The following is a 25,760-nucleotide window of genomic DNA, read 5'->3' as shown; positions in this document are numbered from 1 at the left end:
ATGTTTCCTTTTTTTCTTAACTTATCAAAAACTGATGAGAAAACCTAACCCAACATTAATCACAATTTCTAAGATGTCTCTTCAGAACTGTCAATCACATTATAGAAAACTGACTAATTTCAGTTCTCACTTACTCCTTCTATGATTTTAACTTGTCGATGTTTTTGTTTTTCTTTGATTGTAAAATCAAGTATGTACTTATTTACTGACTATATACACCTGAGAAATAAACAAAAATAGCAAGTTTTCTTACTTTAGTAATTTTTTTTTAATTAGCATATAGTATCGGGAAAAGTATATTTTTAGGTACACCTTTCAAAAATGTTATTGACTAAAATAGTAACTAAGATGAGAGGAATCTGGGTGCTCCAGTGAACACTGGAAGGTGAGGATCTATCTAAATCCGTATAGTTAAAAATGCTAGTACAAAATAATTAGTGATGGATATATTTTTGCTACTGCAAGTCCTATATTAGGGTCCTTAAAGGTATGCTATGAACAGGTGCGTACTCTCAAAACAATTTAGGTTGATATTAGACAAAAGTTAACTGGATTTATATTGCACGTAAATTTCCACTTAAAATATTTCTTTTGATCAAAGCTATAAGAAAATACAAGCAGTCAATGTTCTTGAGTAATTCATTAGTCCAGAGTCCACTGGGCAAATATGGCCCTATACCTGTGTTTTTTTTTTTTTTAATAAAGTATTATTGGCACATAGCCATACTTATTCACCTATATATACTTTCTATGGGTGCTTTTTTTTTTTTTTGAGACTGTAAAAGCAGAAAGTTCAGTAGTTATAACAGAGAACAGATGACCTGCAAAACCTAAAATATTTACTATTTATTAAAACATTTTGCCGATTCCTCATTTAAATTTTTTAACTACTTAAAAACTCAAATATAGAATATTTAAGTTTTGTCTTTTAATATTCTTCTCTGCCCCTTCCAAGCTGGTCTTCCTACTGAATTTAGCCCTCTCTCCTTCCTCATCTCTTTGGCATATACTCCAGGTTAGGCTTGCATACAATTTCATTTTTACTGACAGAGATTCTTATTTGCTAATTCATCCTGTTGATTAATTCTACACTTAACTTATATATTTTAACACTTATTATCTCTCTATGATCACTACAAATTTCTGTTGTTCACTGGCAGAATGCAAATTAAAAAAAGTAAATTAAAAATCATTATATAAGCAATGGAAACTTAGTGTATTGATTAAGAAATAAGGCTTTGGCTTTAGACAGATCAAAGTTTAACGCCTGGTTTTAACACTTGGGAACCCTGGTGGCATAGTGGTTAAGTGCTATGGCTGCTAACCAAGAGGCTGGCAGTTCAAATCTGCCAGGTACCGCTTGGAAACCCTAAGGAGCAGTTCTACTCTGTCCTATAGGGTCACTATGAGTAGGAATCAACTCGATGACAGTGGGTTTGGGTTTTGTTTTTTAGCACTTGGGAAAGTTACTTAACATCTCTTAGATGCTGCTTACTTACCTGTGAAATGGCAATACTAACAATGCCAATAAAAAATGACTAACAATTTATGCAAAGAACTTAGCCAATACCCCCTGAAATTCAGTCACAATATTTATTGTATTTATATCTACAACATTGTCTTATTTATTAATTGGATTAAAACTGTTTTACTGTTTTTTCTAGATAAACTAAAAGCTATTTTAATTATTTTGAAATCTGTAATCCCTAGCTTGGTGTTAAGCATATGGTAAGAGTTTAATTAACAGTAAAAGGAATAACAACGGGAAAGCATGTGACTATGACATGGTCTTGATAAAAGACAAAAGAAAGGATATTTCTACCTAGTACGAAAGAAACTTAACCAGAGAATTCAGTACAGTCAATTTTTAAATATGTTTTTATAGCACTGATAAATATATCAGTGAAATATAGACATTAAGGCTCAACAACAAAATCATCAAGTACATAATAAAAAGGGAAGGAACACAAAATAAGAACTTAAAGATTCAAGGAGATAATTTTCCAATTAAATATGCCTGTTTTCCTCAAAATTGGATGTATTAATATAATTTTGGACTGATTAGCCCAAATAGCTGTATCTTGTCCTCCAAATTTAACTTACGAATTAAGAGTTGGATGCACATTTTACTTCAGTAACACAAGCAAAATGAACATCTGCTACCTTTCTGCCATGTAAGTTTGTGTGTTGGGGGGTGGGTGTGAACAGAGCTTCTGATGTGTAACGTTCTTTCCATCTGCACACCAGGTGGCAGTGCATGGTTAATCAGAAGATGAGAACACACATAAAGATTCCTTATATTTTTGAAGGTAATAAATAAATCAAAACTTTGTTTAAAAAACTTTTTTTGTAAATGTCCACAATAAATATACTGTGTTATTTGAGATATCATAAATTAATCATTATTTCAAAATTGTTTTTTTCGATATGTTAAATTGCTGATATAACTTAAATAATATTACTAAGAAACATGACTTTAAGAAATTGGAATAAAACAATATAACCAAACGAGGTTATCCCCAAAGATTTCTATTTATTCATATAAATAAATTTGGACTACATAGTAAAGCCTTGAGGAATTTGGAAAATGACTGTGCAGGATGTTCCCTAAACAATGCAAAGACAAGATCTGGAGCAAAACTGAGCAGATAAGTCTCAGTTGAACTGCCTCCAAGATAGATTTGTGGCTTAAATTAAAATAAAATGCCTTAATGAAGTCTCCTCTTAAAGTGATGGTTTTGCTTTAGAAAATAACACTTTTAAGCATTTAATGTCAAAGAAAGTACTTAAAGGTGAACGAAAAAGAAGAATATTAGTCCATCGAAACTAATCCTAAGGAGCCCTGTTGGTACAGTGGTTAAGTGCTCGGCTGCTAAATGAAAGGTCGGAGAATCAAACCCGTCATCTGCTCTGTGGGGAAAAGATGTGGCAGTCCACTTCAGGAAAAAGCACAGCCTTGGAAAACCTGCGGGGTCACCTGGAGTCGAAATAGATTCCACTGGAAATGGGTTTGGTATTTTTGGCTTAATCTAATCACACTAGCCAAAAATAGTGTGGTCTGTCCTGTAAAAAGAGTAAATAAGTGATAGATAAGAAATTAGTCTACAAAGTTTCACATTTCCATTCTTTGGAAACATTATTTCTAGAAAGAAATCTAAAGCATGTATACATAGAAATATACCTAGCCTCCGGCAACTCACAGGGACCTCTTCCAATTTCAAACCATTTCTCATGCTTTTCTCACCAGTCTTTCTTTAAGTGCATTGCTCTTCCTTTTTTTAAAATCAAATTTAGCATGATAATGATTCTAAAAGGGGTGAGAAAGCAGAACTGTGGCATGAAAAAGGCTACCCAGTAATATTTCCCCTTGAAAATCACTGCCGTACCTTATGTATCTATTCAACACAGTCTTGAATTCTAGATGCAACATCATTGAATTGGGAGAAGTGGTTATACGGTGATATTCCTTAATTCCTCTATGATAATATCCACTGCCTCGGTGTTATTCTAAAGTTGATCCTTCAACATCATATATTAGGAATGGGAATTAGAAATGAGTGATATCTTACCTCTAAAGGACAATACAGATGTACAGGGTGATTACACATTGAAAAAACAAACAAAAAAATCATGATGCCTGTAGTATATGTAGGTCCAATAGATCATTTTCTCTCACAAAAAAAAGTACCAATAGTCATAAGTAATAGGTGAAAATAAAATATTTAAGTTAGGTCAATAATTTTCCAACTTTCCTATCAAATGATTTTTCAGAGTTAATTAAGCCCTTTGGAAACTACTAAAAATCAGTTCTTAAACAATGAAAAGGATCAAAAGAAAAAAGTTTTTTTTTCTTAACTTAGGCAACTGCCATAAATGATAAATTACGTGTTTGTGTATGTATATATATATATATGTGTGTGTTTGTGTGCACACACACACATGCATATTCACACAGTATACATAGATTCATCTATTACATTTATATTTCATTCTATGAAATTGTTGTAGCTAACAGAATTTTTGTATTTATGCCTTATTATTATGTTAAGTATTACATCGCTGTGTTGAACGTTAGGTATTTCCTTCGAGCACTGTTAGTCAATTTTAACAACAGCATTATTTGCTTGAAGGCAAATAGAAATGCCTCAATGTCTCCATCCAATTAAATCAAAAGAAGATAAAAGTGTTCAATATTTTAATATAATTTACACTTTCTTATAAGTTTTTTTTTTTAATTAAAATAACATGGACAACAGTATATGTAAAAATAAGCCTTCCACTGAAGGCATTGTGTTCTATTTGACTGTAATATGGAAGATATAGATATGCTTTAATTATTTTATTGATCCAATAGATTTTTTTTGAGCATCTACAAATATTCCAGGGATTGCTATCAGCAGAAAAAAAAAAAATTTTAAAGATTTTCTGATATCATTTTAATTATAAAATACTTAATACTTTCAAGCAAATAACATTATCACTAAAAATTGATCAACAGTCCTCAAAGAAAATACATAATGTTCAACATAGTAATGTAACACTTAACATAGTACCCACCCAGTGCCCTCGAGTTGATTTGTTTTAATTATTAGTAGGGCATAAATATAAAAATTTTATTAAATATAACATTTACAATTTGAAATTCATTGTCTTGAGAAACAATGAACATGTCTTTTCATTTTTCCAAAAAGAATAAAAGAGTATGCTTGGAAAAATCCACAAATTTAAAATGGCTAAATGATCAAAAATAGTTTTAAAAATTCTCGTTATTACATTGCTTTTTATTTCTTTCCTTGTTTTTCTTCTTCCAATTATTTGACTTCAAATATTTTACTGAGGTTGTGCTATGTGTCAAGAAATATGCTGAAATGGTGAAATGCAAAGATAAAGAAAAACTAACCCATACTTTCATAAGTTCTTAATATTGTGTACAGGGGAGCGGGAGGCAAGATATACATAAACAAGACCTAAAATAAAAGGGAAACCATGTTTATTTGTATAAATGGGGTATAAAATATTTTGTTATATATGAACACAGAATAAATATTGGTCTCAGCTGGATTAGTACGAACTTATAAAGATAGTCGCATTTGAGATAAACATTATAAAAAAAAAGTACTGACTTTAGCCTGTGAAGACAGATTAAAAACTTTCCTCATTAAGGAAAGAGGATGAGCCAAGATATAATAGCGGAAGAATGCAGGTTAAGTCTGAAGAATGGTTAGTTATTTGGTGGCAGGAGAGGGCTATAAAGATTTAAGGCTAGCAAGGTAAATGTGGGCAGCTATGGGAGCTTTGAAACTCTGGTGGCATAGTGGTTAAGAGCTATGGCTCCTAACCAAAAGATTGGCAGCTCAAATCCACCAGGCGCTCCTTGGAAGCCCTATGGGGCAGTTCTGTTCTGTCCTATAGGGTCTGTATGGGTCAGAATCAACTCAATGGCAATGGCTTTGGTTTTGGTTTATTGGAGCTTTATTCAAAGCCGTACTATGCAAGTTTGATTTATTCTGAAAGCACCGAAGCACAAAAAATATTTGAGATGTTGATGGCTTGTTTATAAGAAGTGTTACCTCAGGGGAGAGTTATTCATATTAGAGTAGACTCAAGGGCACCTAACAATTAGCAGAAGAAGCAGAATGATTTAGAGCCACAAAGATAAGCATCAGAGGGACCAGGAATACTCTTATCAGAATAATTAGCCTTGTCTTCTTCTGTAATCAAATTATTTCAGAATCATTGCCAGCTACAATGAACTTGGAATCAGAGTAGAATATTTTAAGGTTTTTAAAATTGAATTGCCTGTGCACCCCATGATATGAGCTCAAAGAACTCCAGGTCTATTGATTAAGATGCCTTTATAGAGACACTGCCAGTACTTTCTCAAGGCTTCTTTCCCTCCATACTTCTAAAGGTTCCCGGCTCCTACCACCTGCTTCCATGGATTAACATGTATTTTCTTTAGATATGTTAATGTGGTCAAAGAAAAATTGCCCTACATCTATTTCATCTCCTTCTGGGGGCTTTGCTTGAACTCATTAAGTGATGATTTAATGAACTCTCAGCTGGAATTCTATTTCCATCATTTCCCAATTCTTGGAAGCCATCTATAATTATACCTGAGTACTTACAAGAGACACTAGATTAAACAATAATACAAATAATAAATAAATAAATAGTGGATTGGCAAAATATTCATGACTTTTATTTTACTTACAATTAAATCAGGTTTATTATTTTAAGATAATCTACTTAGAATATTGACTAAACAACTTCAGTTTTCATCTGGGGACAGAAGTAAAGAGGATGATATGAAAACCTTATTGCATTTTCTTCTAGATAAATAGAAAATACATATGATTGTGTACAATTTAGAAATTCTGATTGAGAAGCTAATTAAGAATAACTTTAACAGACAACAATTCTGGCTGTAAGAAGGCACAAGAGATTTAACTAAAGACCACACTGTAGCAAATTTAATACCACATTCTCTCAATGGATTTTGTTAATTGTAATGGTCTCTTCTTCAGCTGCTACAATATTTGAGAATCTTCACATTAAAAAAAAAATTCTTTTCTGGTGGTAACTGAAAAAATCAACTGGTGATAATGATGAAAACCTGTAGCCCCATTCCACTCAAGTTAATTCGAATTCACAGTGACCCTATAGAACAAAGTAAAACTGCCTAATAAGGGTTTCAAGGAGCAGCTGGTGGATTCGAACTGCTGGCCTTTTGGTTAGCAGCTTAGCTTTTAACCAACTGTGCTACCAGGGATCCAACAATGAGAAAGTGAGGCTAAACATAGACTAATTCATAGAGTTACCATGTTCATGAATTTTAAGCATATGCCAAAGTATAAGCAGGTGTTATCAGCTAATATATTGGCTTTCAGTCACTGTGTCTAGTAGTCTTTTCTGTTGAAGTATGGATATTTGCACTTCTTAAATTTTTCCTATTGTCTCTAAAAAACTCATTCTATGTTTTGGTTGCCAATTACAAGTTGTCTTTAACATTTCTTAGTCTTAATTTTCTTATCTATAGAGTTAATAATATCTACTTAAAGAGTCATTTTAAAAGTTAATGGGATAGGTCATATTCAGAATCAAGCATGGAACATTTTCGCTATTACAGCTACTACTACCAAAATCATGACCACGATCACTACTCTTACTTGCTTATTTCATTAATAACGTAATAAGCTGTAAACCCAAACCCAATGCCACCCAGTCGGTTCTGACTCATAGGGACATTACAGGACAGAATAGAACTGCCACATAAGGTTTCCAAGGCTGTAAATCTACGGAAGCATACTGTCACATCTTTCTCCCATAGAGCAGCTGGTGGGTTTGAACTTCCAACCTTCTGGTTAGCTTCTGAGTGCTTTAACCACTGTACCACCAGGACTCCCTAATAATGTAACGCTAACATTTAATAACGTAAAATTTATTTCCTCTGGGTTTGGTCAATGTTACACCACCCCAAAATTGCCAGTATTTTTTTAACATCCTATAAATTTATTTCAGAAAATACAAAACAGGTGCATTAAAAATAAACTATAATTAAAAAATATTTATAGAGTTCCTCCTATGTGCCAAGGTGTTGCTAACACTGAAGATCTCTCAATGAATAAGACAGGCAGAATCTCCAGCCTCCAAGAGCTTAGCTTCTAATGATGAAAACAAACATGTAATCTGTCAGTTACAATACAGGAAAGTAACTACTATAATAAAGTATAAAGTCCAGTTTGGACATCCGGAAAGGAAACAAGAACATAATGGGGCATAGAGTGGGAAAGGGCTTTATTAATCTGGGTTAAAGAATGAAGGTGGAAGGCCCATGGAACAAGACTAAATGGGTGCACCAGCCCTGGGGTAGGGACTGGAAGGCAGGAGGGAACAGGAAAGCTGGTAATAGGGAACCCACGGTTGAGAACAGAGAGTGTTGACACGTGAGGTTGTTAACCAACATCATACAACAATGTGTGTACTAACTGATGAGAAACTAGTTTGTTTGTAAACCTTCATCTAAAGTTCATTTAAAAAAAAGTATATCTATTTGGAAGGTCTTTGATAATGTGTCAATGTTCTTTACTATACCTCTCATGCAGATTAAATTCCTCCTGGGGGGAAAAAAAAGGAATGTAGTTGGAGAGTGGATAATTCCAAGTATAAAGACCTGCATGAGGTTTAAAAAAAAAAAAAAAAAGATATCTAATCTAAGAATTATAATAAAAAACCCACTGCCATCGAGTCTATTCCGACTCATAGCGACCCTATAGGACAGAGTAGAACTGCGCCATAGAGTTTCCAAGGAGCACCTGGCAGATTTGAACTGAATTATAGTAAAAAAAAGGAACACTTCTAGGCCCAGGAGGCAACATGCCCAATGATTCAGAGAAGAGGAGAAACTGAAAACAGTTCAAAAAGGTTGAAACATACAATTTGATGGGTGAAGTAGCTAGAGACCTAAACCAAGACCATATCATGAAGAGCAATGAAAGCTATTTTAAGAACGTTTTACTTTATCTTAAAGGAAATAATAATGGGAGGGTTCTGAGCAGGGAATGATATGATCAGATCCAACTGTGGAAAGATCACAATTTCTTCTTGTGTGTGGATAATGGTGGCCAAGCAGACTGGTTAAGAGGCTGTAGCAGTATTCTGATAGGGAGGCAAGTAAAAATAGCAAGAAATGAAGAGAAATTTTGAGGGCAGACACAAGTAAAGCATTCTGTGTTGAAATAGTGACTATTCCTGTTTATAATATACTCCTGTAGTCCCTGCTACACAGTGTCTGCTGTGATGGTAATAATAGATTTTACTGTTTCCCCTAAAATTCAGGTGAGAAAAAAAAAAACCTTATTAGAAGAATATGTAAAGTTTTATCAGGTATCTCACGATGTCTTAGTAGTTGTTCTTTCCCTTGCATGCTTGTTAGACCTTTTCAACACTGCCATGCTTTGTGAGAATAGAAGAGGGAAACTATCACTGATGGCCAGTCAGAAAGGGAAAGGAAAACGGCCTCCTCTGAAGCAAAGACTAAGGGCCAAGTTATGTAGTCATCTAGAACCATGGTTCTTAAACCTGGCTGTAGAATATAAACACCCAAAGAACAATAAATAAAAAATATGTACCTATGTATATACATGTCCAGCCAATCCCCACCATGTCCTACCACCTGAATTGTGAAATATGGCTGTCCTGATTGAATCTCTTACGATTTACCTGACTTGACTTAAAACCAAGTTAAAAATTTAAAAACTGAATTCAAATTTCTTTATATTTTTAATTCTTAGCACAGTGACTGGCACATTGTCAGTCATTCAATAATTGCTTAATTCACTTAACAGATATGTATTGACAGCTGCTGAGCATAATATAGGAAAAAGAAGATTAATGCCTCAAGATCCTTACAATGTAGAGCAGTGGTTTTCAAACTTTTTTGATTACTAAGGTGTATTTACAAAATACATTTTACATATAACTCAGTGTGTATGTGCAAGTACATACACCAGAAACACACACACACACACAACTGAAAAAGTATTTTCACAAAGTGATACTTATCCTAACCATGTGCAACACATTTGGATATTTTTATTCTATTCTGTTCTGTTCATTTTTGTAAAATAAAAAAAAGTGAGGGCTGTGACCCTTCGTATTGATTTCTATACCAACCAAAGGCAGCCATCCAGTACTTTGAAAGACTTTTTGAAGAATATTCTAACTCTATTTCTGAACATTGACAGTACCATGCTGTGCAGGTGATTTTATTTCAGTAAAAATACCAAAATTTTAGAGTCTTAAAAATAAATTCTAATTATTTCAAAGACAATTCAATCCATTTTTGACTAAGACACAGGATTTTACTCGTACTACCAAGAAACTAAACTGTTCATGGGTAAAGAGAATAACTCTTTAAGAATCACAATTATTTTTTATACTCTGAGATAATTCCCTAAATGAACTCTGTCAGCAATAGTTAGGGAAAAAATCTAAAACTGAGGGACGTTTACACCAATAATATCACATACAATATTAAAATCATGAATAGGAAAACATATATTAATACCATGGGTTTACTGAATTGTCCTTAATAATTCATATTTAATAAATAATAAAGACAATTTCTTTCACTTTAGATAAGCATAGAATGAGAGAGTTGCTATAAATACAGAAGATCTATAACCATGGCATTCCCAACAAAAGAAAGAGAAGGCATATCCATTTTATTAAGCAACTTACCTAATCAGCATACACTCATTAAGCCACAAGATTGTCTTCTTTGCTACTAAGTGCTTTACTGATATCTTTCATAAGGAGCCCTGTGCCTCACATACCAATGATGATTTCGACTTACGGCAAAGACTTTGTTTCCGTAGTCCATATCTGTTATCTGTTCACTCTATAGCAATAGAAGTTTAACCAGGATATATCCGCCCAGCTAAATACTACATTTCCCAGTATCCTTTGCTGTTAAGTATGTTTGTATGACCAGGGTCTAGATAATAAGCAAAACACAAGTGATATGTGAAACTGCTGCGTCACGAACTTATAAGGAAAGATGCTCCCCTCCTTCTTTCCCCACTTCTGTTGGTTGGAAATGTGGACATGTTGACAACCTATTGCCTAAATAATGGAAGTCAGGTGTTGTGGATGGTGCACACTGCAACGTGAGAGAAAACTAAACAAATCTTGTTTAAGCTTCTATTGTTTTCTTTTATTAAAGCAGCCAAACCTGTATCCTAAATAATACAGAATTCATATTCCAACATTTATACCTCCAAACTGCATGAGAAAAGAGTAGATAAGTGAGTAAAGCTTATTTACAATATAGAAACATGAATAATTGGCAAAAGCATGGAAGGATGTGAGGTTGCCCAAGTTAATATGGTAACAGAAAGGTCATAAATTCCCAAATCAGCAATAAAAGAGTGTCAAATAAACATTTCCTGGAGGATAAGGCTACTTGTCTCCTACAGACTGAAGCTTATTTATTTATTTATTTGACAAGATGAAACTTTCTTGTATATATTTCCTGCAAAATACTGAAATGGAACATAACTGCATCCCTCACATCACTACACCAAAATGTCAAAAGATTCACTTCTCAGCAGGAAAATGCACAGCCACATATGAAAGGATTCCACATTTTAAATGCTGTATTAACACCTCAGTGCAGAGTCAAATGGAGACGACTGTATTGTGAACAAGTGTAATATTATCAAATAGCATACGTAAAGAACCTTAACAAAATAAAAGAAAAAAGCTAAAACATTATTGACTCTTGCAATGGAGAACGTCTCTTAAAGCTACAACCATTCAGAGTGATAAACCTTTCAATAATTCCAAATTTTGAAATAACTTGCTCCTTAGGCAATTAATTTGGAGATATTGCAATGTATTGGTTATTTATTTGGCACCTATATCTTCAGTACTTGGACTCTTTGTACATCTCCTGTAAGAAAGCACGCAGATGAATTACAAACAGCTATTTGATAACATCACCAATACTTCAGACCCTATTGACTGATTACATTTTTTCCATGTATTATTGACAAAGCATTTTTGATCATCTGATTGCTGAGAGTAACAGGAAATCACTGATCTAATATTTCCAACATTAGTAGGATATACTTGATAGATCCTTCCTTCCTTAGGTTAAATTCTCAACAAAATATGATGCTAAGAATGTAAATGAAAGTCAAGTACAGAAGCTCTAAAAGTGGAACCTAGGGAAAATATCAGACCTTTTCTCCTTCCTATTCTTGGTATATGCCATGATAAAAAAAAAAAAAAAAAATGCCATGATAAAAAAAAAAAAACTTAAATGAAATACTGATGGTAATGGCACTTCCAAGTTTCTGAAAGGAAGGAGATTGAATACAGACATTGAGGAGCTAAAAGACAGTGCAAAATGTATTCTTTTCTCAGTAATGTTTCATTTATATAAAGGGAATGTTAGAGATGGTCTTAAACTTGGTAGCAATTATCTAATAAGAGAGTACATTGAATTCTGATGAGAAAACTTTAGTTGGCTAAGAAGTACTTCTGATGATTTCACCCTAGAACTGCAATGAAATAGCGAAGTCCAGAACAAATGTCATCCAGTTTTCATCAATGGAACAGTTTTCATCTCTATGTAGGTTTACTAGTTAGATACTCATATTCAAGGAGTGTGAAGTGCAGAAGAGACAAAGTAAAAAACATGAGGAGGGACCTATGTTGATTTCATTAATTGGTTTAAAGGTATACTAGCCACTTTTTATGCCTCTGAATCTCTTAGGTAGTTATCCTGGTCTAATGCATTTAGCATTGAGGTGGTTCCATCTGAAATGCATGAGGCTCAGCCAACTGAAGCTGGAGCTTCATTGCTGCATAGGATAATACTTCCTAGATGTGTTAGTTTTATAAACTTTTGCCATTTTTTTCCTTTTTTAATGTGAGATAATGGTGGAAGCATGATTATGACTTTCCTGTGTGATAGGGAGCCCCAATGGATTTGTTCTGGTTGTTCTGTGTCATATTTGGAAAACCCAGAGGTTTCCCATGTAACTCTGTTGAAAAGCCAAACCAAACCCAGTGCCGTGGAGTCCATTATGACTAACAGTGACCCCCGCCCCAGGGTTTCCAAGGCTGTAAATCTTTACTAAGGCAGGCTGCCACATTTTTCTTCCATGGAACCACTGGTGGTTTTGAGCCACTGACTTTTCTGGTTAGCAGTCAAATGTTTTAACCACTGCACCAGCAGGGATTCCTATTACAAAGGCCCTTGCAACAAACTATTTAGTTCTCATTGGTATACTGTCATTCCACAGACGGTTAGCACCAGAGTGTCACTCACATTATAAAAAAAAAAAAGGTATAGGTGGCTTATATTACCAGATCATATATCTCAAAATCCAAAACTCATATAAAAAATTCGGGATTAGTCTTTGAATCAGTATGCCATAAGTGAAAAAACATGGCATAAAAAAAAAAAAAAAGATTTAAAATAAAACTTTAGTAAAAATCACTAATAATTGAACATATTTAGTTTGCATAATCCCTCATGTGTCTGTCAGTTTGTCGTACTGTGGGAGCTTGCATCTTGCTGGGATACTGGAAGCTGTGCCACAGGTATTCAGATACCGGCAGGGTCACTCATGGAGGACAGGTTTCAGCTGAGCTTCCAGACTAAGGCAGACTAGGAAGAAGGACCTTGCAGTCTACTTCTGAAAAGTATTAGCCAGTGAAAACCTTATGAATAGCAGTGGAACACTGTCTGATATAGTGCTGGAAGATGAGCCCCCCAGGTTGGAAGGCACTCAAAAGATGACTGGGGAAGAGCTGCCTCCTCAAAGTAGAGTCGACCTTAATGATGTGGATGGAGTAAAGCTTTTGGGACCTTTATTTGCTGATTTGGCACGACTCAAAATGAGAAGAAACAGCTGCAAATATCCATTAATAATCGGAACCTGGAATGTATGAAGTATGAATCTAGGAAAATTAGAAATCGTCAAAAATGAAATGGAACACATAAACATCGATATCCTAGGCATTAGTGAACTGAAATGGACTGGTATTGGCCATTTTGAATCGGAAAATCATATAGTCTACTATGCTGGGGTGACAACTTGAAGAGGAATGGCGATGCATGCATTGTCAAAAAGAACATTTCAAGATCTATCCTGAAGTACAATGCTGTCAGTGATAGCATAATATCCATACGCTTATAAGGAAGACCAGTGAATACGACTATTATTCAAATATATGCACCAGCCACTAGGGCCAAAGATGAAGAAATAGAAGATTTTTATCAGCTTCTACATTCTGAAATGGATCGAACATGCAATCAAGATGCGTTGATAGTTACTGGTGATTTTAATGCGAAAGTTGGAAACAAAGAAGAAGTATTGGTAGTTAGAAAATATGGCCTTGGTGATAGAAACAATGCCGGAGATCGAATGATAGAATTTTGCAATACCAACAACTTCTTCACTGTAAATACCTTCTTTCACCAACATAAATGGCAACTATATACATGGACCTTGCCAGATGCAACACACAGAAATCAAATTGACTACATCTGTGGAAAGAGATGATGGAAAAGCTCAATATCATCAGTCAGATCAAGGCCAGGGGCTGACCGTGGAACAGCCATAAATTGCTCATATGCAATTCAAGGTGAAACGGAAGAAAATCAGAGCAAGTCCACGAGAGCCAAAATATGACCTTTAGTATCTCCCACCTGAATTAAGAGACCATCTGAAGAGTAGATTTGATGCATTGAACACCGATGACCAAAGACCGGATGAGTTGTGGAAGGACATCATACATGAAGAAAGCAAGAAGTCATTGAAAAGACAGGAAAGAAAGAAAGATGGATGTTGGAGGAGACTCTGAAACTTGCTCTCGAACGTCAGCCAGCTAAAGCAAAAGGAAGATTTGAGGAAGTAAAAGAACTAAACAGAAGGTTTCAAAGGGCGGCTTGAGAAGACAAAGTAAAGTATTATAATGACATGTGCAAAGAGCTGGAAATGGAAAACCAAAAGGGAAGAACACGCTCGGTGCTTCTCAAGCTGAAAGAACTGAAGAAAAAATCCAAGCCTCGAGTTGCAATAGTGAAGGATTCTATGGGGAAAATATTAAATGACCCAGGAAGCATCAAAAGAAAATGGAAGAAATACAGAGTCATTATACCAAAAAGAATTAGTGATGTTCAACCATTTCCAGAGGTCGCATATGATCAGGAACCGATGGTACTGAAGGAAGAAGTCCAAGCCACTCTGAAGGCATTGGCGAAAAACAAGGCTCCAGCAATCGATGGAATATCAATTGAGATGTTTCAACAAACAGATGCAGCATTGGAGGTGCTCACTCGTCTATGCCAAGAAATATGGAAGACAGCTTCCTGGCCAACTGACCGGAAGAGATTCATGTCTATGCCTATTTCCAAGAAAGATGACCCAACCAAATATGGAAATTATAGAATAATATCATTAATATCACATGCAAGTAAAATTCTGCTGAAGATCATTCAAAAACGGCTGCAGCAGTATATCGACGGGGAACTGCTAGAAATTCAGACTGGTTTCAGAAGAGGACATGGAACCAGGGATATCATTGCTGATGTCAGATGGATCCTGGGTGGAAGCAGAGACCACCAGAAGGATGTTTACCTCTGTTTTATTGACTATACAAAGGCATTCGACTGTGTGGATCATAACAAATTACGGATAACATTGCAACGAATGGGAATTTCAGAACACTTAATTGTGCTCATGAGGAACATTTACATAGATCAAGAGGCAGTTGTTTGGACAGAACAAGGGGACACTGCATGGTTTAAAGTCAGGAAAGGGTTGTATTCTTTCACCATACCTATTCAATCTGTATGCTGAACAAATAATAAGAGAAGCTGGACTATATGAAGAAGAACGGGGCATCAGGATTAAAAGAAGACTCATTAACAACCTGCGTTATGCAGATGACACAACCTTGCTTGCTGGAAGTGAAGAGGACTTGAAGCACTTACTAATGAAGATCAAAGACCACAGCCTTCAGTATGGATTGCACCTCAACATAAAGAAAACAAAAATCCTCACAACTGGAGCAATGAGCAACATAACGATAAATGGAGAAAAGATTGAAGTTGTCAAGGATTTCATTTTACTTGGATCCACAATCAACAGCCTTGGAAGCAGCAGTCAAAAAATTAAAAGATGCGTCGCATTGGGTAAATCTGCTGCAAAGGACCTCCTTAAAGTGTTGAAGAGCAAATATATCACCTTGAAGACTAAGGAGCGCCTGACCCAAGCCATGGTATTTTCAATCGCATCATATGCATGTGAAAGCTGGACAATGAATAAGGAAGACTGAAGAAGAATGGATGCCTTTGAATTGTGGTGTTGGTGAAGAATATTGAATATATCATGGACTGCCAGAAGAACGAACAAATCTGTCTTGGATGAAGTACAACCAGAATGCTCCTTAGAAGCAAGGATGGCGAGACTGCGTCTTACATACTTTGGACATGTTGTCAGGAGGGATCAGTCCTTGGAGAAGGACATCATGCTTGGTAAAGTACAAGGTCAGCAGAAAAGAGGAAGACCCTGAACGAAGTGGACTGACACAGTGGCTGCAACGATGGGCTCAAGCATAACAATTTTAAGGATGGCGCAGGACCGGGCACCATTTCATTCTGTTGTGCATAGGGTTGCTATGAGTCAGAACCAACTCGACAACACCTAACAACAACAGCAACAGTTTCCATAATTCTCCATAGTATAATCATAATAGAGAAAGAATATAAAATTCTTCAAAAATCAAATTAAAACAACTGTTTGTATGTTTCTTTCTCTCTCTCTTGGTCTCAGTAAAAAGTAAGTCGAAAGAAATTTTTAGAAAATTCAACCTCTTTTGGGATATTTAGGCAAAATATGTAACTATAAGAAACATTAAGAACCTTAGCAGATATCCACTGTGTGACTTTCACAAGTGTGAATGAATGTCTTTAAAATTCAATTTAATATGAGAAGCCTGTAGAAAAAATTTGACCAAAAATTGCATAAAAAGGAAAAAAAAAAAAAAAAAAACCCAACTCTGTCCTTTATCATCATTTAGTCAAATTGTTATAAATAATGAGAAAGCTACAGCATCTAGACATCTCTGAGACCAGTGTCTTTGCTTCTGTGGCATGAATGGAAAACATTTTGCCTCCTACAGAATGTCACTGGCGATGATGATGTACTGAGAGAATGTGAGATAAGAACTGTCTTACCAAAGTCTATCCGTAATCAGGGGGCAACACATCTAGGTCTAAAACAGAAATTCAGTTTCTTTGGCCACTCTTATCTGTCTACCAGTGCGTAAACAGATACAACTCCTGTCCTGACAATGAAGACAGGCATTCTTCTTGTATTGTCACAAAATAAAAAAAAAATAATAATAGTACAGATAAAAATATTTAAATGTAAACTACTCACCAATTCCAATGAAAGCAGCTTTGTAGCCTTCCTCTTTCAAAGTATTAAGAGTCATTTCATTCACTGAGAGGCTTTTACCACAAATTATCTATAAGAAATAACATTTTAAATAGTATGTTTTAACATATTTTCTTAATTAAAACTTTAATCTTTAACATCAAAAAGAACTGAAAGAGTCAAAACTAACTCTCTATGAGTGTGTGTGTATGCATATATGAGACCTTTTTCTTTTAACTGTACTTTAGATGAAGGTTTACAGAACAAACTAGCTTCTCATTAAACAGTTAGCTAGTACACGTATTGTTTTATGACATTGGTTAACAGCCCCACGACATGCTGACACTCTCCCTTCTCCACTTTGCCTTCCCTATTACCAGATTTTCTGTCTCCTCCTGCCTTCTAGTCCTTGCCCCTAGGCTGTTCTAGTCCTTGCCTCTTTAGTCTTGTTCTGTTTTATGGGCCTGTCTAATTTTTGGCTGAATGGTGAACTTTGGGAATGACTTCATTACTGAGCTAAAAGGGTGTCTGGGAGCCATACTCTCGAGGTTTCTCCAGTGTTTGTCAAGCCAGTAAGTCTGGTCTTTTTTTGTGAGTTCGGATTTTGTTCCACATTTTTCTCCAGCTCTGTCTGCAACCCTCTATTGTGATCTGTGTCAGAGCAGTCAGTGGTGGTAGCCAGACACCATCTAGTTGTACTGGACTCAGAATGGTGGAGGCCATGGTAGTTGCGGTCCATTAGTCCTTTGGACTAATATTTGTATACGAGACAATTCTTTTCTTTTAATACATGGGCTTACATACACTCCAAATTGTATAATATACACAACACTAACAGATTTAAGAATTAAATGCATTTTTGCTTTTTAATGAAGTAGCAGGAACAAAGTCAGTGTAATTAAAATTAGGTTAATAAACTTTCACAGCTTGCTTAATATGTTCAATAAATTATGCTGGGCTCTTTAAACAATAAAGTGACGAATGAGATCCAGTTCCTGACTCAATATATAATCAAATACACAATGGGTAGTGCAAATGGTTAACACATTCACCTGCTGACCAAACGGTTGGAGGTCTGAGTCCACCAAAGGCAACTCAGAAGAAAGGCCTGAAAATCTATGTCTGAACAATCGGCCATCGAAAACCCCACAGAGCAGAGTTCTATTCTGACACACATGGGGTCGCCATGACTCAGAATCGACTTGATGGCAACTGATTTAAGCAGGTGTCAGAAATGTACTTCCTTGCCACCATGAATAATAATAGCAAGAAGGAGCAGATGCTGGCAAGGTGGGCCCATGAAATAAAGACCAATCAAATTAAAAAACTACATTCTGAAAGCTGGACCCTATGCAAAAGCCAAGACAGGAAGGAAACAGAAGAATCCACATCCCGTAGGGGGCATCACGCACAACCATGGTGCTTTCCTCAGACTCCTCAAAAGCTGATCCACTGAGCTAACTGGTATAGTCAGCATTCAAAAAGTAAAAAATGGTTTTAAGAAAAATCAAGGTAGATAGGAAACAGATCTAAGAAAAATTCTCTAATTCTCTTTTTGAAAAAATACTAGGCTTGATATACTTCCCTTTGTTCAAGGATGGCAAAAAATAAAAAATTAAACAAAATGAGATACAAGACCTGTGAAAACATTTTGAAACAAAAGATCATGCCACTAAAGAAATTTTTAAAAAACTAATTTGTACAAATGAGTTACTTCCAAAACCAGTAATGAATATTAGACGTGTGTTTTTTTTGCACTTAAAAATCAAGAAAATGATTTTTGAAACAAGCAATTGAAAATGAAAAAAAAAAAAGGCACCATGTTAAAAAGAAAAGGAAATTCTACTTTTAAAATCCATGTACTAATTAAAGGAGATACAAAACTAAATAAAGAATGCAGAAACAACTCTGGTGTAAAAGGAAAAACAAAGTTACAATTACTCAAAGAAAAATAGCAATAATAAAATAACAAAAACTTATGGATGCTGACATGGTTTATTCAGAGAGGAATTAATAATTTCCAATGCCTTCATTATTCTATCTGGAAAAATGAAAATTAAATAAGTATGCAACTCAAGAGTTGTTAAAAAAGAATAACAAATAAGGTAAAGATAGCAGGAGGAAACAATAAAAATGAAGTCAGAAATTAATGAATAAAAAGACATAAAACTCTGAGAGTTGGTTCTTTTAAAAAAAAAAAAAGAACCAAGACTACATTAATTAGAGAAACTACTATTTAGTATTACCAAGAAAAAAAAAAAAGTAAAGAAACCAGTACCTAGTATTATCAAGCAAAAAAGAGTAAACACAATGTATAACTTTAAAAAATATGAAAGAAAACATAATCACAGGTAAGGTGAGATTTATTTTTTATTAAGGAATAGCATATTTAAATAAAAAAAATATAGGCCAATAATTTCAAAAGTCTCAATGAAATGGAAGATTTTTGTAGAAAATACATACTGGCCAAATTGAAGTGAAACTAAAGTAAATGGAAAAGACCAATAACCATGGAAAAAATGAAGAAAAAAAGTTTGTCAAGTTCTGTCTCTCATAAAAAGGCTTTGAAGTCAGAAGAATAAATTTTTCAAATTTAGTAGAAAGGTAAGTCTCGTGACAATATTCTTGAGAACAATAAAATAATGTAATTGCATGTGTATTTTTATAAAGCTAGAATATTTCTATTACACAAAACTCATAAAGATAAGAGAAAATAATAATAATAATAAAACAAAATTAGGCTTTCAGTAGATTTGACACTCTACAAGAGCAGCAACAAACTCTAAAATAAGTCAATACTTCACTTAATCACTATTAAATTTCCAGTCTTAATATTCATTGTATAAATAAGTGAATATCAAAGAAAAATTTTTAAACCATTGAGAAAACAAATCTAGTTCTATATGTGCAAATACAATAAAATACGATGCAAACTAGACATATTCCAGAAATCCAACATATTAACAGCAACTATGTTTTAAAATGCACCCATTTTAAAGAAGAGTTGCCTGTTTCTGGGATGCTGAACAGGTTTCTGTGCAGTTACCAGACTAAGACCGATTAGGAAGAAAGGCCTTGAGATCTACGTCTAGAAAAATCGGCCAGTGAAAACCCTATGGATCACAGTGGTCTAATCCTTTTGTAAATGGGGTTGCCATGAGTTGGGGGCCAACTCTATAATAGCAGCTAATAATAAAAACAAAGTTTTAAGAAAGGGCAGTTGGAAAAATTTAGCACCTCTTCTTCATTAATTTTTTGTAAAAAACTAAAAATTTTTGTAATTAAGACTAGAAAAATAAAGTACTTGATCTGATTAAAAATTCTACCTTAGAGACAAGAAAAAAAGGCCATGTATCATCGCTGTTTTATAACACACTAGAGATTCCAGTCAATGAAATAGGGTAAGAAAAAATATATGAAAAGTACAAATAGTAAATAACATTTTCATTATATTCTTATGATATTTGACATAAAAAATTCATGAAGAATCAATAGAAAATAAATCTTAGAAAAAGAACTAATCTATAAGTTTGTTCTTGGTTGCTGTCGAGTTGATCTGACTCACTGGGATCCTGTGTGGGCAAAGCAGAACTGTGCTTCATAGGGTTTTCAAAGCTGTGACATTTTGGAAGCAGATCACCAGGCCTTACTGCCAAGGCACCTATAGGTGTGTTTCAAACACTAACCTTTCAGTTAAGAGTTAATTGTTCAGCGCTTAACCACATGGGACCCCATAAGGTTATTAGATGCATAAGAAAAAAAATTATTCAACAATAAATTCATCTAAAGGAGATAACTGGGAGGTAAGATGATAAATAAAATTCAGTTTTAGATATGATGAGTTTATGTTATTTGAATGATATGCTCATTAAACTACTAAGAATACCGTGGAGTTTGAAAAGAAATGATGGTGCTAGACTAGTCCTCAGCATACTACATGGCAAAAGTAAACCGCATAATTATTTATTGAATAAATAAAACAAAACTATTAAAAAAAAAAAAAAAAACAGAAGAATAGGAGGATAAACAAGATAATGGTAGACCATGAAAGGAAAGACAGACAGAGGAAGTGGAAGATGGAGAGGAAAAAGGAGAGTGTGGGAGGGAAGTAAAGGGAGGCAAGAAGGAGAGGGAAGGAGGAAGAGTGACAGGGGTCAAACAGTTTTCTTTTCAGGAAATTATTGTTGAGTTTAAAATATATGGAGCCCTGGTGGCACAGTGGTTAAGAGCTAGGCTGCAAACAAAAAGGTCAGCAGTTCGAATCCATCAGCTGCTCCTTGGAAACGCTATGGGGCAGCTCTACTCTGTCCTACAAGGTCGCTATGAGTCTGAACTGACTTGATGGCAATTGGTTTGTTTTTTTTTTGTTTTTTAAAATATATAATGTCAATTGTATATAACTTAGGGCAAACAGAGGCCAATTATAAGAAGAATGTGGATGATGAGGGAAAGGAGGTAACAACTGTATGGCACATTTTTAAACCATATCTTCTATTTTACAAAAGTTGAAAGATCATAAATGCTGCAAGTGTCTCGTGAACAGATGCAAGGAATTCCAGAACTGAAGAGGAATCTCATTGCTGCATCTCCTCAGATAGTGATTCATGGTTCACAAAGCAAGTTTGAATATTTTATCTCCTTTGCATCTCCAAACACCACGAGAAGCGGGCAAGACATTATTATTAACCTCCTTATTATCTTAGGTTTTAATTTTTTCTCAATAATGTAATAAAATCATAGGGTTCAGAATTCAAAATGTACAAAATGATGTCTTTCTCACACATTTCCAGAGGTAATCAGTGCTATGAGATTCTTATAACTTTCCAGAGATACTCTATGCATATATAAACAGATACGTGTATATTTTATACAGATGTTAGCAGCATATTTTCACTTTTAAACAGACCAAGGTTAGGAGCATTAATTTACTTTGCCAAGGTTATATGAATATAAAGTAAGAGTGTAGCATGATTACAACTAAAATACATATTTTCTTGCACTCATTACATTGACTGCTATTATATCTTGATGACTTTTCATATAAGAATTATGAGCATGTTTTAATTTATGCAATGTATTCAATATACTGTGAAAATTAAATGCATCTTTGCAATTACTTACATAATAAATTCAAAAATTTGTAAAATTAATTTCTGATTCCTTTCCAATTGGTAGTAAACCCTAATTTATTAGTTCAAAGTCTTAATAAATAAGCATTTTCTTATTTAAAGGCATTTAGGTTACAATTTATATTAAAAATAAAAGACATTTAAATAAATTTTCAAAATACATTTTTGTAAAGCAAATAATCCCCCCTAAATTATTTATGTTGAACATTGCATTTTTGATGGTTGGCTTTTCATAAAGTTATGCACAACCATACAGATAGTCGCCGATTTACGATGTATTTGAGTTACAGCAAACTGCACTTACGACCCTCTTTTTTTCAAATGTACATCTTATTGTTAATAATATGTAGTACATACAATGCTGCAGCTCATAATTTGCTTATATTATCATTCTCGGGTGTTTTTTCTAAACTAAATTGGGGACCTCAGTTGCTTGAAAACATGAACCCAAACGCTGATTTCTCTGCTAACGTCAACAGGCAGATTCAGGGAGGAGTGAAATGTTACCCTCAAAATATAGGAAGAAAAAAAGAAAAGGACCATACAGACAACTGTAACTAGTTTTCTGACTAGAAATGCTATTCTCATTCCCAGGGATAATCCAAATGATCCAGAACCTTCCACAAGTGGAGTAATTACTGCAATGGACAAAATGCCAGTGTTATCCAACTCTTCTTCATCATCTGGGTAAATTTTTATGATCTGTGTATTTTTTATGCATGTATTAAAATATATCTGTAAGTTCATATGTAATGTTTCCAACCCGCAAAGACAAATAAAGATCCGATTTATAAAAATAAATTTATTGATAATAAAAGACAATAATAACGAAAACTTAAAAAAAAATAAATATATAAGAGGTTTTCAAATTATGTCAGAACCAATTTACAGCAGAGTCTCCTGAATGGAACCGGGTTGTAAGTTGGGGACCACCTGTACCGTGTTCTTGCTTTCACACTTTTTGTTTAGTGATTATGTTTACATGTTTCATCACCCCGTCATTGCCAAATAAAATTATTTAGAAGGGCAAAATAACAGAAACATTGTTTTGAGTGTTTCTCATTTTATTAATTAATTTTAATCTTTATTGGCTAAATGCAAGAGCCAAGAGTAGTTCCTTAATCACTTTTCAAAATATCTGTTGCATTTACTTACAGAATATATTATGTAAATCATAGTACTTTGCTAAGCTATTGTGCTATATCTCTAAGGAAAATTAACATTTTTGAAACAACAATAACAACATGTGCAAGTGAACTGCCAGGGTATATTCGTAATTAATTGAAAATGGCAGCATCTAACAGTTATATATTAAAAACACAATGCATCAACTTTTCAACTATCTTAAAACAAACAACACAATATTTAGTTCACAAAACAATAACACAAAGCTGTTGTTTTTACCCCAGTCACTTAGCGCTTATGTTGAGAGAGGGTTATCACATTACCATCACTAATATGATACACATCATAAGTAAAAATAAACCACTGTAAGAAGCCACACTCCAAATTGTGAAATGTGAATATTTCAGAGTGTGCACAATTTGCATGCAAAAAACATGATTAAAGAAACCAAATCCTCCTATTAGCTGCACTGAACCCCTAAAGCAATTTAGGAATTTGTTTCTTACAGACAATTAATCACATGCAGGCGTGCCAGATGAGAACTATTGATTGCCCTTTTCCAGGCTAGTGGCATTCAGACACTAGACAGACAAATGCCCTAAGCAAGGGGAAGCATCTTTCTGCTTCTGCCTGGTGTAGCTTTTAATTGTTCTTTCTCAAAATGCATGACATTTTGCTGTTGGTCTTTAGAGCTTACTCTTTTTCTTTGAGCAGTATTTACCTTTACACCAAGGTCCTTCATAAGCTCAATTTCAAAATCCACAACATCATACGGCAGCCGGAATTGAGGGATTTCAGATGTACTAAAACAAAAAGAAAGAAGCATTTGAGAAAAAAAAAAAAAAGACCTGTCTTAAAAAATGCAACGTGTCTTTATTGATCAGTATTAAAGGAATAAGTATCTCTTACAGGGATATTTTGCATATCACATAATGTGTGCCCGAGGATATTCAAATTTTTAGTTGCATGGCAAAATATTATGTGGGCAACGTTTCCTTCTGTTATATATATAAGTTTGCCATGAGTCAGAGCCAACTCAGTGGCAACTTTCAACTATAACAAAAGCTACAGAAGAAGCCGATGTAGAAATAAATATATTACAACCCATGGAGAACAGATAATGAATAGCAAATTGATCGAAAGCAATTCCGACACTTTTAAATTCAATAAGGTAACTGTGGGTCTAAATTCTAAATAATACTTACAGTTACTGAATGTAGAGTATATAGTATATGCAGTAAAGCAGATGGTCAGTGAAAAAAAAAGGAAGACCCTCAACGAAATGGACTGACACGGTGGCTTCCATAAGGGGTTCAAACAGCAATAATTGTGAAGATGGCCCACGACTGTGCAGATGTTCATTCTTTTATACACGGGGTCACTATGAGTTAGAACTGACTCAATGGCAATTAACAACAACATATAGTATATGTACTATACTATAGTACTTTTTATGTAATATATAGGTATATATGTGGAAGGTTGAAATTATCCCATTCTTATTACCCATTCTTTAATAAGCATTAAGTTCTACAGGGAAGTTAATCTGAAAAATCTCAGTTAAACAGTGATCCCTAATACACACTGGTTCAGCTATAGACGTTTCTCACGTCAACTCCCTGCCAACAGTATACGTCTCCACCCCTGTAATACTGCACCCACTGATCACTTACAGACATGCTTCCAAAGACCAGGTTGTTATGCAAAAGTTGGCATTATGTTAAAATGGAGGATTTTTTTTTTTTCTGTTTTCAGACCATTCATTTGTCCGATTTTATTTAGAAAATATGATCATGAAAACAATAACAGTTATGATTTACTGATGTGCTCATCACTGTGACAAGTCCAGTTATGTATTACTCCTCTGTGCTGGAGGCTTGGAGGAGACAAACCTGGAGAAAGCCCTGCTGTGTGACTGGAGGGCCCACAGCTTAACCACTCCACCTTCCTCCTATGCTGGACCAGAGCTTCCCTTGCAGAGTTACCTGCAGGGCTCCCCTTCCACCCCTGCAAGCCCTTTGTGATCCAGGAGTCTCCTCTGCCCTGCAGACCTGGAAAGTTACCAAGGCTTGGGGCTTCCTGCTTAATACGCAAAATAGTAGGATAGTAGAATTTTTACTATTGTCGTAAGTGGGAAACGTCGGATAATGAGATAGCTGATAAATGAGGAGTAGGTGTATTCCATTGTTTAAAGACTTGATTGTTTAAATTAGGAAATGAATGAATTACTTCAATTCTGTCACTTTGCAGGATCAATAGGAGCAACAATGTGAACAATATCTTTGATAATGAAATTATTTTTGCTTTAATTGTCAATGTTTTGTTTCATAAGAATGAATAAAAAGCTAATTATCATTTATACTACATGATTCTTAGTAGAAATAATTTTATAGTTCAGACTAGAAGACAAGTATTATCCACTCCAGGCATCAAATATCCTACATATGCCACTAAACTCCTTCGTTGCACTTATCATTACTTAACATATTTTCTCTTTCTTTGTTTACTGTCTGTCTTCTCACTGCTAGAATGTTCCCTGTTGTAG

The 25,760-nt window shown here is 34.5% G+C and overlaps 1 protein-coding gene across 1 annotated transcript in view; it reads right to left on the bottom strand.

The window, feature by feature from the left end:
• Positions 1–25,760, bottom strand: part of DPYD (dihydropyrimidine dehydrogenase) — a 972,677-nt gene that overhangs the window by 677,261 nt on the left and 269,656 nt on the right. The window contains exons 7-8 of the mRNA XM_010598084.3: positions 23,937–24,018; positions 16,965–17,052 (exon numbers count right to left, since the gene is read on the bottom strand). Of these exons, the coding sequence (XP_010596386.1) occupies positions 16,965–17,052; positions 23,937–24,018 (170 nt within the window). The remainder of the gene's footprint in view (positions 1–16,964; positions 17,053–23,936; positions 24,019–25,760) is intronic.

Source organism: Loxodonta africana, chromosome 3 (genome assembly GCF_030014295.1).
Source record: "Loxodonta africana isolate mLoxAfr1 chromosome 3, mLoxAfr1.hap2, whole genome shotgun sequence".
In the NCBI taxonomy this organism is placed as follows: domain Eukaryota; kingdom Metazoa; phylum Chordata; class Mammalia; order Proboscidea; family Elephantidae; genus Loxodonta; species Loxodonta africana.
This window is presented reverse-complemented; position numbering and strand designations above follow the sequence as displayed.